This window comes from Amphimedon queenslandica, unplaced genomic scaffold (assembly GCF_000090795.2).
Source record: "Amphimedon queenslandica unplaced genomic scaffold, v1.1 AMPQUscaffold_13346, whole genome shotgun sequence".
In the NCBI taxonomy this organism is placed as follows: Eukaryota; Metazoa; Porifera; class Demospongiae; order Haplosclerida; family Niphatidae; genus Amphimedon; species Amphimedon queenslandica.
The window spans coordinates 28,240-42,888 of NW_003546418.1; the positions used below are offsets into that span (position 1 = coordinate 28,240).

Sequence of the window (14,649 nt, forward strand, 5' to 3'; positions counted from 1 at the left end):
TCTCCATTTGAGCTGCTCTCTTAGTGGGTTCCCAGCCCGTGGCAGGGGGCATGACCATTGGTTACCCATGGCATGCCCGCTGTTGGCGCCGGACCATTCGGCGGCGTTGACATGCCACTGTTGGTTGTGATGGGCATATCCGTATGCCCACCTGCACATTCGTGGCTCTCACTGTTAGCGATGGACCAGTCGGTGGCTCTGACATGCTATGGGACACCTGCCGGTGCAGCATGCTCAGATGCTTCCCTCACAGCCATGGCATCATGCTGTTGGTGCTGGACCATTCGGCAGCACTGATATGTCATGACCAGCTGTGCTCCTACCGTTGATGCGGTTGGTCTTATCCATGTTCCCTCACAGCCATGGCATCATGCTGTTGGTGCTGGACCATTCGGCAGCACTGATATGTCATGACCAGCTGTGCTCCTACCGTTGATGCGGTTGGTCTTATCCATGTACTCCTGGGGTTGTTACCAACCCCTCGGCTGTGGTTACAGGCAGGATCTCGGGGAGTGGCCCTCGCGAAATTCCAAACCTCCTCCCTCCTCATTTGAGGTTTCCGGAGGCCGATAGTCATTAAGTAATATTCAATACTTTTTATTAATAAAAATATTGCAATATTACTAAATATACATGTAGGTATGCCATTCAAAACTAACGAAGTATATCATATATCTTTGATAAAAATCCCTACATTTTTCTATACCTCCATTTGTTGCGTGTACATTTTTGCCACTCAATATGGTGGACATTTTAGCTCCACTCTCCTATTAATTAATTTCGTGCAAGAGCTCTATACCAAACTGACCAGCTGCATATACATTAGGTACTGCATAAGTGGTAATTTTGGAGGGGAAATTTTGGTGTCTTTTGGAATTTTGATAGCCACTTGCCAGAATTAAACCCACCAATTCGAAACATTAATTTTATGCACATGCTAAACCACAAATTCACCAAATTAAAACCCACCAATGACCGAAAATTTATAGAGTAGGATTTTCATTTCGTATTTTCGTTGGTTGTTTGAAATCCTACTTGTCCTTGCTTCCATTACTTTTTTACAAATTTGCTCTAGAATCCTACTTAATCTTGTTTTTTTAAAAATATATATAGTAGTACAGTATGTCCTCGATTATCTGTACCTCTTTTATCCAAACTCTCGTTTATCCGAACGCATGGCTGTCTCTAATGCGCATGCTCAGACTAGTTAATTTATTAATAACCAGTTAAAATGGCTGCTGCAGCAAGGAGTTCACGGAGCTTAACCAAGAGGAAGGCCATTAAAGAGAAGCCTGAGATGGTTTGCGAGTTAGAGAAAGGAAAGTCATGCATATTTATTCTTCAAAAAAGTATAGGATAGGTCGGCCTACTGTATTCTGTGCTGCATTTCACTTATTCAGACTATTTCAGCTATCTGAACATCTCTCCCAATAGAAGTGCACAAAGGTGTTCGGATAATCGAGGACGTACTGTACATATTATATGCATGTACATGTACATGTAAATAAAGGTAAAATTAATTTTATCTTAAAATATGCTAACTTGTACATGCATTATATAAACTATACATACATGTACATGTAAGATGCAAATTAATTTTTAAAAGTACATTTTACCTCTTCCTGGCGTCCCTCTGTACCTCTCCTGCCAGCCATTGAGTGAATTGTCTGTTTTCTGGTTGTCTGTTTTCTAAAGTCTTAATGAGTGCTTGAGAATAGAAATAAGTGTGTTGACTGTGACTGACTAGTTGCTATGGGGAAAAAGGAAAAAAAGAAACATATTGAAAAAAATCCTGTGGCTATATCAATGCAAGCATGTCTTGCTGGCTGAATTCGTTTTTTTGAAAAGCAGAAAATTTGACATACTATACATGTGCAGATAAAGCTACATTTAAACACACATGTACACATAAGTGTGCTAGTAATTACCAGTAATTACTGAAGTTTTAAATTAATACATACATGTGTGTACATACAGTTGTACATGTGTAATTCTGCGATATATTTACTGATACATTTACTCAAAATGGAAATTAATACAAACAAACAAATCAATTGTACAATGAAATAAAAATTATTTAATTGTTGTTAATGCTGTCATTTTCATATTCTTTTTCAATTTCACTCTCTCCCCTCAAGTGTGCACTTGTTGGACAGGTTATTGTTGTTCCATACATAGTGAGATGATTTGAAGGATCAATAAGCCTATCTGTAACTTTGTCTTCTTCAATTTTACTGGTATTAATTACAACTTGTCTTGTTTTCTTTGGTTTAAAGCAACACTTCAAGCAGTGCCACTTCTTGATATTCACCTTGACAATTCTACATAGTAAGAAGAGGTACAGTATTGTAAAAGCAGGAGCCAAAAGTCTACCACAAGGCCCACCAAGAGCATGTGTATAAAACAACCATTTTACATAATGCCCATTGTTAAGTGCCTGATACAATCTGTTAGCAATTGCAAACCAACTGAAGAACTGATATGTGATTGGATATATCAAAAGTGGGAGAGTCTGTTTGAGGGCTTTTCTGTAATCCAGAGACATTGTCTTCTGATAAGCACGTTTACATAAAGTTATTGATATAATAACAAGAGCAATGTTGTTAAGAATCAAAGCAAAAAATAGCTCACCATACCAAAGAGTATACATTTCAATCATTCCTTCTTTATTTAGTGAGCAGTCATTGTTATAGAGTCTTATCCAGCACCAAGAACCAGATATACCATAGTCATGATGTATAAACGGTATCCAGGCAATCAAAAAGGGGAAGGCCCATGGAAATAAAATATAAAAAGGTTCTAGTTTTCCAATGCTAAGGTAGAAAGAAGGAAAAACGACCATTACTGTCAAATGTAGTGTCATGCACCATTAGAGTGGACAGTAACATAACCCAAACAGAGTACTCAACTAAGTATGACTCAATCACACACTCAGTTAAATTATTCCCATCCCAAAATTTCAACCATAGATTTATGAACTGAACAGCAACTACAGAAGAGAAGAACAATATTCCTAGCAGCATGTACAGTATGAGACGATGAGTCAGTAGACTAAAGAACCTACAGAGGATCATGAGTAGAATAGCAAAGGCACAAAAGAATGAACAAACAGATCCACTTGTACAGTATACTAGTAGTATCGGCTTCAACTCATCATTGATTGAATGGCCACAGAAAGTGCCATTCTCATCCTTTGGATAATCCTCAAGAGACATCTTTACAATACAAAGCTATAGTCCTACCCCTTATACTGTAATGTTGTTTTAACCTCACCTCACAGTCACAGGAAGTGGTGTAACATTCAATATGTAATACAATCTATTGATAGACAGCAGGCAAAAAAGACTGACACAAGTAGTACATGTAGCAGTTGTAAAGCTGATAATATACATGTACATGTATACATAAAATAAAGATACCGTATAGCTTGAAATTTTCGTGGGTCGATATTTTCGTGGTTTGCTCCTAGTGGGGCAATTCGTGGTTTAATTTTCGTGGTTCACAGTTTACATAGCCTGTAAGAGGATGGCACTTCAATGATTTCGTGGGTTTAAATTTCATGGGCAGCCCATAACTACGAAAATCACGAAATTTACATTCCACGAAAATTTCAAGCTATACGGTACATGCCCCGTACATGTACGGTTGGTAATTTTTGTAGGGTATTAATTTTCATTAATTTTGCAATTCAGTTTAATCAATGAAATTAAATCCCCTAACACCCACACATAGAAAACTAATTAATGGAGTAAAAGGACCATGCAAAGTTCTAACTACTATTGCCAAGCCAGTGGAGGAGCAGGAGTCTTTGTCTATTGCTCCACATTGAGCCATGTACATGTATGTACATGTATGTACATGTACACAGTAGTCAGACATGGGGCAAGCACTTTCTAAAATGCTTGAAGCACATCATAAAGCACTGGGGAAAGTGCTTAAAGCACAGGTAAAGCATTGAATCTATAAGTTATGGCAATACTTGTGGCACTTAGGCTCTGAAAGCACCACTCAAATCTTCAAAAAGATTGAAGTAATAAAATCTGGTAGCTTCTTTGTGGTTGTGGCCATCTTTAAAGGTTAAACTGACAGCAGGTCTCATGCGTATGTTATGATAGATGTCATACACGTGCATGACAGTTATATTAGTGATAACTGATAAAAAAGACAAGCATTAGTGCTTAAAAAGTGCTTTAAAGCATTTACATTAAAAAGAGCTTAAGTACAAGTCAAGCACAAGTGCTTGCAATATGATTAATGCTTGCAAGCACCTTCAAACTTTTACAAAAGGTGCTTAAAGTGCTTATAAGCACAAATGCTTAAGTGCTTGCCCCATGTCTGACAGTAGTGTACATGTACATGTACATGTATGTCTTGCTTGATCAATATTAAAGCCCATGGAAATGAGACATAAAAAGTTAGAGTTTTCCAATGCTAAAGTAAAAGGTAAATTTCCAAAAAAAATCAGCATAACATTAAATCTTGATAAATAATACTTTCCTTATGCACTTTATCCTAGCCAAGTAATGCTATTACATAATTCAATAGTCAGTTTAGTTTAATTTTTAATAATAAAATAGTACATAAATAAATAACGTTAACATTTAATAAATGAAAAATCGGCTACTACCATAATCACAAATGCACAAAAATCCATCTTTATCAAATGTTATTCCATAAGGAGCATTAAACTGATCAATATTACTACTTTCTTCATCAAACCTATTAACAAACACACCATCACTAGTGAAGACTGAGATACAATGATTGCCCCATTCACTAACATACACTAGACCAGTAGCTGCAGTGTCTATTGTTATACCCAATGGTTTCTTAAGCTGTCCAGGACCAGATCCTTTAGTGCCAAACTGACCCACAAACTTTCCATCTGGAGAGAACTTCTGAATGCGATGATTATTCCTATCAGAAACATACACTAATTTTTGATTGTCAATAGCAATGCCACATGGATACTTAAACTGTCCATTATCTGATCCTTTACTACCAAATGAATGAGAGAAGGTTAGATCAGGATTCAAGACTTGTATACGATGATTATTAGAATCAGCAATATAAACTTGTCCCAATATAGGAGAAATGGCTATACTTTCGGGATACTTAAATTGTAGTGGTCCACTGCCCTCCTCACCAACTGATGCTATACGGTATCCATCCATGCTTATCTTCTGGATCCTGTGATTATCAGACACAAGAATGAATTTGTCTGGAGTAATGGCTATACCACAAGGGCTAGAAAACTTGACATTACCACTTCCTCCTTTCCCCCCTAATGATTTCACTTTCTTTCCTTTTTTATCCAGTATTGTTACACAGTTACTACCATTCTCAGTTATTAGGACATGATTATCATTAAACGCAACTCCATAGGGACGGTTAAGCTTAGTTATAGTACATACTGGGGTGACGTTATCAAGGTAAGGATTGAAAGGGATGACAAGTGAGGTATCCTTAAGGTGTATACCATATACTTGTACTTTTACTGTATGAGTACCACGTGTTGAAGGGTTACACTGTATCCTATACACTCCAGGATCAGTGCTGGTGGTAGTGACTGTAGTCTGAATGGGTTTATGGCCTTTACCAACTGGTACTAGACTACACCTCAGAGAAGAGAGGGGAACAGACAAAAGAGGTAAATCTGGTATCTCCAATGATAGTGAAAATGAAGCCTCTTTTCCAATACAATCAATCTTCTTCACATTTAAATTGTACAGCTGTAGTGGGACAATATCTCCAATGTGATGCAGCAATTTGATATCTTTCGGAATCAACACAAAGTCAGCTTTTTCCTTTGGATGTAACTCCTCCACATTGATCCCTGCAGTAACTTCACTAATATGCTCCATCATCTGTTTCTTAGATCTCAGGACTTGTTGAGGACTGCCTGTCTTTAGGCTCTGTTCCACATATTCCTCGACATCCTCCAGAAGACTCAAACTCATTTCTGCTGATTTTATTTGCTCTGAAAGCACCTTTAGTTTAGCATCAGTGACCCTCTTTGCCTGCTCAGTCAGTTTCCTCTCTGACTGACGAAGAACAGCAATCATTTCCTCTACTATTTCATGTATTTCTTCTAAGACTCCTTCTCCTCTCTCTCTGATCTCACCCTCTCTCTCTGCTAGAGCAGACAGGACCTTCTTGAGTGCTTCCTTCTTTCCCTCAACTGGTGATAGACATTCTCTTAACTTTTGACAGTGTTGAATATAACTGTCAGTGATTAAGTCACATTCATGACCTCTGTGACTACGAACTGAGCAGTGAGAGCAAATCACTACATCACAAGTTTCACAGAATAGCTCCAAAGGCTTTCCATGATCACTACATGTGGGCGATGTTGTGGCCTCCTGAGAATTTGCTGTCTTCTTTGTTAGACTGTACATCTCTTTGAGGTTATTAAGAGTGAATGCTACAGGAAAGGCTCTTACTCCTTCTGGTAACTCTGTACAATGACGACAAGTGGGACAAGAGAGGTAATAGGTCTCATTCTTCTTATCCAGAGGTAATCCCTCCAGACAGTGCTGACAGAATGAATGTAGACAAGGTAAAGTCTTAGGGTTTGTATAGTGGTCAAGACACACAGGACAGGTGAGCTGTTCCTCCAGTTTGAGCCTGAGGCCAGGAAAAGGTGATAATGGTTTGGCTGACATTTTAAGAAATTACAGAATAAAATTGTGTATGTAAAGCAAGAACAAAAAATGAAGTGAGATATACGTATAAGGCAAATGAGGATGGAGCAGGAACAAACTATAAAAAAATGAAGAAGCAGGAATGTAAATTGAACTATGAAAAAACGAACAAGCCGAAATGTAAACCAAAGTAGATTAAGGATGGAAGGTAGTGAATGAGTGATGGGAGAGAGTCCTAATGACCAGATGCAGCAATAAAAGAAAATGAAGAAGGTGGAAGGAGGAGAGACTATGTAAAGACACCAAAAGTGGGCGATACTTTAAACATATTCAAAGATCTTATGACTAAGGAAGTTATGATAAGCAAAAAGAATTTTGGTAACTAGTGGGAGAGGTGAATCCATCAATTTTATGAAGAAATCTACAGTACATAGTACATGTATTACAACTACATGTACATGTACAAATAATGGACTCCTCCAAAAACTGCATATTTATTACATGTACATAAAATTATTACAGTACCTGAATATCAACACAATAATAAAGATATCCCAGCTGAGATTGGGCCAAAAGCAGAAGCAATCATGTGGGATTTTAAAACTGTAGCTCATGTCACTAATGATGTACTGTAATAAAATTCCTAGGGGTGTGGCCAATATTATCAGTTTAGGCTCAAGACCACATGTTCTAGATGTAAGTGTACTACATGTGTATTAAACTTGTAACTTCCTGACACCATTTGAAGTACATACATGTATATGTACACAGACATGTACATGTACTTGTCATAGGTTTGTATCGATTGGACGGATTTGGGATCGTAAAAGTAAATGTAAATAATAACAGTAAACATGTGTCAATTCCATTAGCTATATGTAGAAGTGAATGAAACATCCCAATGTACGTAAATGTACATTGTACATGTACATGTAGCTTACACAGAACTCTTTGAGACTTTCTTCCATTTCATTAGGAGATGAAGCAGTGATGATGTCAGTTAGTAATGTCTTTATGAGTCCACAGAACACCTCGGGTTGATGAGCTGCTGACGAGGCACTCGTAATCTCCCCTTGATAGCCAGCATCAGCTATTAACTGTATTAAAGGAGATACATACATTTATGTACATGCATATACATGTACATCTACAAATGTATAGTAACAGAAATTGTAATACACAAATAGACATAGAGTATGACTGCAATAAAGCTGCTTAATTTACACATAGACATACATGTACATGTACAATTTTAGGACAAGAAAATAAATGTATATAAAAAAACATGTATTGTACATGTACATGCAGTCATTTAGTCATTTAAGGGATAACAAAAATGGAAACACATTAACACAATTTCAACTAAATTTGAGATTCCTCATTTATGTTGTACGTACTGTTCTTGTAAAAAATTACAATTACAATATAACTATTCAGTCATAAAATTTATTACTTAGCATGCAAGGTGGTGAAAACAATCTTAAAAATATTTTATACACTTGTTAAAAATGACAAAAACTCAGAAATTTTTATTCGGATTCACCTCAAACTTTCAACATAACATAAGGACAACAATATGCATCAGGAAAAGTAATAAAAATTTAGGCTGATTTCGGAGCCATTTTTCGGAAAAAGTATATACATGTAATTGGCCAATTTTAAAAATGGCCATAACTCAAAACTTTTTAGTCAGAATCACCTCAAAATTTCTACACAGCATAAGAACATCAATATGTATTTAAAAAGTAATAAAAATTTCAGAGCTATTCTTCAGAAATAAGCAAGAGATATACAGAGTATTGGCTCATTTAAAAAAATTGCCATACATGTACATGTCACTCAAAATTTTTAGCCGAAATCACCTCAACTTTTCTACATGTAGTGTACATAGCAAAAGGACATCAAAACACATCCCAAAGGACTTTCCGATCCCTAGATGTATTAAAGCATTTTAGGAACTAATCTTAGGAATAGTTTACCAGTAATACGCTTGTTAGATTATGATTAATGAATTGCCCATGACTTAAATCACTTAATGAATCCTGACAGGATTTGACTTATATACATGTTTTACAATATACATGTATACATGTACATGTACATGCACCTACAGCATGCAACAAAAAATTGAGAGCTATTTTAACAAAATTTGACAAGTTAAATAAATAATTCAAACTTCTCACATGACAGTATCATAATAATACTCTTACAGTGTGATAATCAAAATTAATATAGTAATGGTAATTGTAATAAATATCACCATGAATGTTCTACATGTATGCTTTAGAGTGGTCATTATGAATCTCTTTAAGTTGCTATTTTATGGCTATACAAATGTATGTGATAAATAAATGACGCTTATCTGAATAATAAAAATATGCCCATTACAATCAAAATTAAATTCTAAATAGTTGACCAAAAGGCCTTAAAGGGTATATTTTATCAGAAATGGCTAAATTGATTTTTTAATTAAATTTCTACAGTTGATTCCAAAATTTAATCAAAAAGAGTCTTTTGAAAACAACTACACAGTACTACAGTATGTGCAATAAATGTACATGTACAATGTTAACATAGTGAGAATTAAGCAAAAGTTTAATGTGATTATGAGCTAACTAGTGAAAGTAAAAGCTTATACAATAAAACAGAAGAGTACCATACACTATACACAGCACATGTACTACACATACACTTTTCTCATAAAAGTTTATTATTTTAAGCTTTACAATAATGTACAGACAGTGCCTACTTTCATAGTAAACTTGAGCATCAAGCAGTCAGGATACTGATCTGTTAACTGATAGAAAAGTTCCCTCCAAGTCTGAAAACAAATCATCTCCTCCAGCCACGAAGGGGTCTGGAAAACACTTGAATAATGAGGACAACACAAGACCCTAACTCACAGATCCTTCCTCTGTGAATATGAGATCGGCTTTCTTTGGATCAAAATCTTTAATGATTAATGTCTTGATGTGTTCTTCTACTAGAGTTTGAATGTCTTTCCTTCTACAACCTAATGCATTATTAAAAGCTAAGTTCATGTACATGTACCGTACATTGTACTGTACATGTAAAGCATATGTACACATGGTTTTTATGAAAAATTAACTTTGGCAACAATTTCAGAAATTTTTTCAGATAAAACAAACTACTTGCTGCCAATAATAACTCTGTAACATCATACATGTACATGTACATGCAGAATAAATAAATTGCAACCAAAAAGGAATATTATTTCTTAATCCTTCAACAAAACAAGCAGTATAGAGTTGAAGCATCTACATGTACATGTACACAGTATTCAATCTGGTTGGTTTCTATTAAATACATGTACAGTATAATCTTACCAGCAAAGTGAAGCCAGTCCACTAGTACATTAATCATTAAGGGAAGGCCCTTGTAACCAGATGAAAGGTAACGGATTGCATTAATACTCTCACCACCTAATTCTAAATAACTGAAATAAAATGATAATAATAATAGTGATTCACTGATCTCATAATGTTAATAATACATGTACATACATGTATGTCACAATAAAGATGTACATGTACATGTACATGCATCAATTAAGAGATATTAAATATACATGCACAATGTACACACAAATGTACATGTTACATGTACGTGTTACATGTACATGCATTTGCAAATACATGTAATTTAATTAAAGTTTTTATTTCAATGAAGTGCATGTACATGTAACTCAATAAAAAGTACGCTATGTACATGTACATAAAAATACAGCATTTGTAAAATAGTATAAATTACATGTATGTGTACATATACATGTACAAACGTACCTAACAAAAATACAATATGTACATGTACACATACATAAAACGATTAGTTACTATGAGTAGCCATTAATGTATAAGGTGGAAACATTATGCCGCTATTTTTTAAGAATTTGATATTTTAAAAGAGGCTACGTGTACATGTATTGAACTGTTAAACCTAAACTACATGTACATAATTATGCCCACAAGTCATTAGTGTGACAGTGTTAATAATTTGTGGTCTCATTAACAAATTAAAAATTACATACCACTATTTCTAATTAATGCACACAAATTTTCATAATTAAGTACATGTACATGCCCGTACAATGTACATGTACGTCCCCACCCACTCATTATTTTAATAATCATCACTGACTCTTCGAATGTCTTCAGTATTCCCGGTTCTAGGACGGCGTCATCCATTTTCAAAGTGGCAATGTGGTGACGAAGGTATTCGTGATCTTCCTCGATGACGTCATTCGGGCTCTCGTCCTCCAGCTCCTCTGCCTGAAAAATAAAAGAGAATAACACGAAGATGTACAGACAAATACGGAACTCACAGGCTCATAATCTGACTCCCCAGAATCACCTGGTGCCTCTGCCATTTAGCAAAAAAAGAATATAGCTATCTTCTTTTATACCCAATAAGAGAATCGAGTATACGGAGGTATCCGGAATCAGGGAGTATAAATTGAAGTCTCCTCTATAGGAGAAAATGGAGGGATACTAAGAAAGCGCAAAGAAGACGAAGAGTGAAGGGATCCATTTGAATCTTCTCTTTGAGACTATGGCGACCCCAGAGAATGGGACTAACATGTCGGAGGACCTTGATATTGATGCCCTCATCAATGCCGCTGATGTCGACGAGAAAGATGTTTCCGCGGTAGTCAGTTCTTTACATCAAGAGTTGAATTCTGTTACCAAGGCAAGTGGTGGGGACCTCTCACAAGACAGCGGCCTCGGATCTACTCCTGAGGAGGCTAGTCTCTCTCAGCAACCCGTCACAAGCAACGGGTTTCAACAAACACAAGAGAAAGTAGTTCTCCCGCCTTCGGCCTCCTCTTCTTCTTCCTCCTCGATAACGACCACTACTTCATCTTCTGTCCCTCCTTCCCTCACTCCTGCTCAACCTGTCAAGACTAAAGGAGAAGTATCAACAAGTATATCCACTGCTACCTCTTCTACTCCCTCATCCTCTCGCCCTGGTCTTACCCTAAACCTCTCAAAGACAGAAACAAGCACACAACCACAGGCTCAAGACTCCACTAACAGGAGGGCCTCTCTCTCTACAATGTCACCTTTTGGTGGCTTGACTCACGGTCCTCAAACCTCCCTACTTACCATTGAAGAACAATCAGCCATTTACAAGCAAGCCAGTCTCTTAGCTATCTATGCCATGTCTAGTAAGAATGGGCCGGCAAAGGCTAAAGAGATGCTCGCTGTAGTCACAAAGGTGAAGAATTTTTTAACAAACTTAGTACAACTGGCTGGTAATTCGGGCCCTCAAGTGAGGACAGCTGTGCATTCTTTAGTACAGAAATTAGTGGTGAGTTCATGTTAAGATTATTAATGTCTCCTTTTGTTTTTGTATTTTGTCTCTCCTTTCTCACTTTATAATCCTCTTTTATTTCCATTTTCCCCTCATTCTTTCTGTTTCGTTATTTTTGGCTTTTGTTTATTTGATGTTTTGAGCCTTGTTCTTTGAAAAGCAAAGGTATTAAGCAGTATTGACACATGCAGTAGCATGTGACATTTAGTTTTTCTCTTGGCAGCCATTTTGTTTTTAATGTCAATGGCTTTCTATTAACTAGTATTTAAATCTAAGTATTTACTTGCTTGAGGCCAAGTTCTTGCCTGCTTTAGGCAAATGGATATTCAAATACATGTACATGTGTATCACCATTTTTGTTTCAATTTACATGTGTATACATTGTATGTACTATTAACCCATTTACAGTTTGTTATACAGGTTTACTGCTAAATTTATACCCCCATGATAGCCTTTTTGTATCACCTGTGCATGTAAAACCTCTTGGATGGACACTGCATGAAGCAAGTGCATATGTTTTTTGGCTTGTTTCTATAGCAATTAGGCATTGTGCCTACACAAAATACATCAATTAGTGTATTTTATAGCCACATCTTCCTGTGAGATCAATCTTTTTGTTTTTTACTTGACATTATAGGCTGGCAGTATTACTGAAGAGGAGTTTGCCAAGAAGATTGAACAGGATCTGAAGTCGAAGCATCAGCCAGATCTACTTCCATTTCTACAAGTAAATACATGTACACAAACACATATCTATCATATGTTTAGTTGTTTTATTTGAGGATAACAAATTTTGCCAATTTTGTAGCTTTGTAAGGGTTGCAAAATTGAATTCCTTGAAAATCAATTAATTATAATGTGATACAAGATGACAAAATTGTGGAAATTTGAAAAAAATTAATTTTGTGAATCTCAGGATACACAACATTTGCAAATATTATTATCCTCGAACGAAACCACTGTATGATAGCACTGTACTGCTTTAGATAAACACATTATATAAGTACATGTACTGTACAGATAAAGACATGTACACAAAAACATCTACATTTATCATATATTCAGTGGTTTTATTCGATAATAACAAATTGTGCAAATTTTGTAGCTTTTAAAAAGTCGTGAAATTGAATTTCCTTTAAAATCATTTAATTTTAATGTGATACAAGATGGCAGAATAGTGGAAATTTGTAAAAAAATAATTTCATAAATTTCTGGATACATGACATTTGCACAAATTATTATCCTCGAATTAAAAATTCTGGTATTAAAATTCATGATTGGGCTAAAAAATTGTGCATAATAATTAACTATGATTTATTGGTACTGCATGTACATGTACATGTACTGTATAATGCATTGACAATTTTTAATTTGAGATTTTAATTGTCTCTGTTTAATGGTGGTATAACACAGTTTATACAAGTACAGAAGTGTTAACCACATTGTATGCAACCCACAATAGCTTTTGCAATTAGGAGAGTATAAAAGTGAGATTTGGAATTCATGCAGTTCAGACTTTCTGTCGCTGATGTACCTGCAGAAATGCAAATTTTTGAATGGGGTACTATTTTGCCCCTACTATAAATGTAACACTGATGTACTAATGATATGGTCCTTATCATGTATTATTAATTTATGTCTTTGCTACACAACCAAATGTTATCATGCCTGAATCAGCACTTTTGCCCCAAAATAATGGACCATGTCTGATATCCTATACTGGTACAGCCCTGACACATTATTTTATAGATCATGCCTGATATTCTGGCATGGATCAGTACAAATTTTATCATGATTATATCATGGCTGATTTTCGCAGTTGTGTCATGACTAATTACACGAAAACCATGATTCAGGAATGATATCAGTATGATTCAGACTGATACCAGTCTTGATCTAAGGCGATAACAATTGGTTGTGTAGCGGTGGGAGCGAAGTAGTCTTAGTATCAGTATTGGTGGTATTGAGTACTGATCAAACTACTGCACATGTGCAAATAAGTTATGATTAGACATTAATAAAAATGAGGGAAATGGACTGCCATTATTTGTAATTATGAAAGGGTGTGGGGCCATAATTATGACGTCAAAGTAGGTGTGGTTGGGTGTGGTCACTACTTAACTTGATTCCAGGATTTGGTATTGGATATATGAGTAATTTGGTAGTGTATCGCCTACCTCTAATCAGTTTCAACTGTATCTTTTTCAATTGCAGTTGTTTAGCAAATTTTTGAATGGAGATACCATGGTAGTCCTACTATAAATGTAACACTACCTACCGTATAGCGGGAAATTTTGTAGGGAATTAAATTTGACAACTTTGGCATTTTGATAGCCATTTGCCAATCACTAGAATTTAGCTATTCGCCAAATTAATTTAACTCCCTACAAAATTTCCCGCTATATGGTATAGTATGGTTCTCGTCATGTATTATTATTTACTTGTAGTATTTCTTGCAGTAATACATGTAGTAATTTGTTTCTTCCTCCTCCTCACACACTCTTAGGCAAGTGTTCCTGACCTGAGGACGCATCTCCAGATACAGAAAGAGTACATGAAGCAACTAGTAGACAAGAAAGTGCAAGAGAAAAATGGAGTCAATACCACCACTGTCACTCAACTGACTCAAGGAGGAACGAAACTGACCCAGCAGCAACAGATCAATGTCATCCTA

At 35.9% G+C, this 14,649-nt stretch overlaps 2 protein-coding genes across 2 annotated transcripts in view; one reads left to right on the forward strand and one right to left on the reverse strand.

The window, feature by feature from the left end:
* The window catches only part of LOC100632798 (negative elongation factor D-like), a 21,333-nt gene extending 10,254 nt beyond the window's left edge, over nucleotides 1-11,079 (reverse strand). Inside the window, exons 1-7 of the mRNA XM_019997965.1 lie at nucleotides 10,987-11,079; nucleotides 10,803-10,933; nucleotides 9,992-10,101; nucleotides 9,548-9,657; nucleotides 9,394-9,501; nucleotides 7,586-7,741; nucleotides 1,617-1,750 (exon numbers count right to left, since the gene is read on the reverse strand). Of these exons, the coding sequence (XP_019853524.1) occupies nucleotides 1,617-1,750; nucleotides 7,586-7,741; nucleotides 9,394-9,501; nucleotides 9,548-9,657; nucleotides 9,992-10,101; nucleotides 10,803-10,933; nucleotides 10,987-11,031 (794 nt within the window). The 5' untranslated portion in view covers nucleotides 11,032-11,079. The remainder of the gene's footprint in view (nucleotides 1-1,616; nucleotides 1,751-7,585; nucleotides 7,742-9,393; nucleotides 9,502-9,547; nucleotides 9,658-9,991; nucleotides 10,102-10,802; nucleotides 10,934-10,986) is intronic.
* Nucleotides 11,080-11,213: 134 nt separating this feature from the next.
* Nucleotides 11,214-14,649, forward strand: part of LOC100632543 (transcription initiation factor TFIID subunit 4B-like) — a 9,030-nt gene continuing 5,594 nt past the window's right edge. The window contains exons 1-2 of the mRNA XM_019997955.1: nucleotides 11,214-11,972; nucleotides 12,613-12,702. Of these exons, the coding sequence (XP_019853514.1) occupies nucleotides 11,214-11,972; nucleotides 12,613-12,702 (849 nt within the window). The remainder of the gene's footprint in view (nucleotides 11,973-12,612; nucleotides 12,703-14,649) is intronic.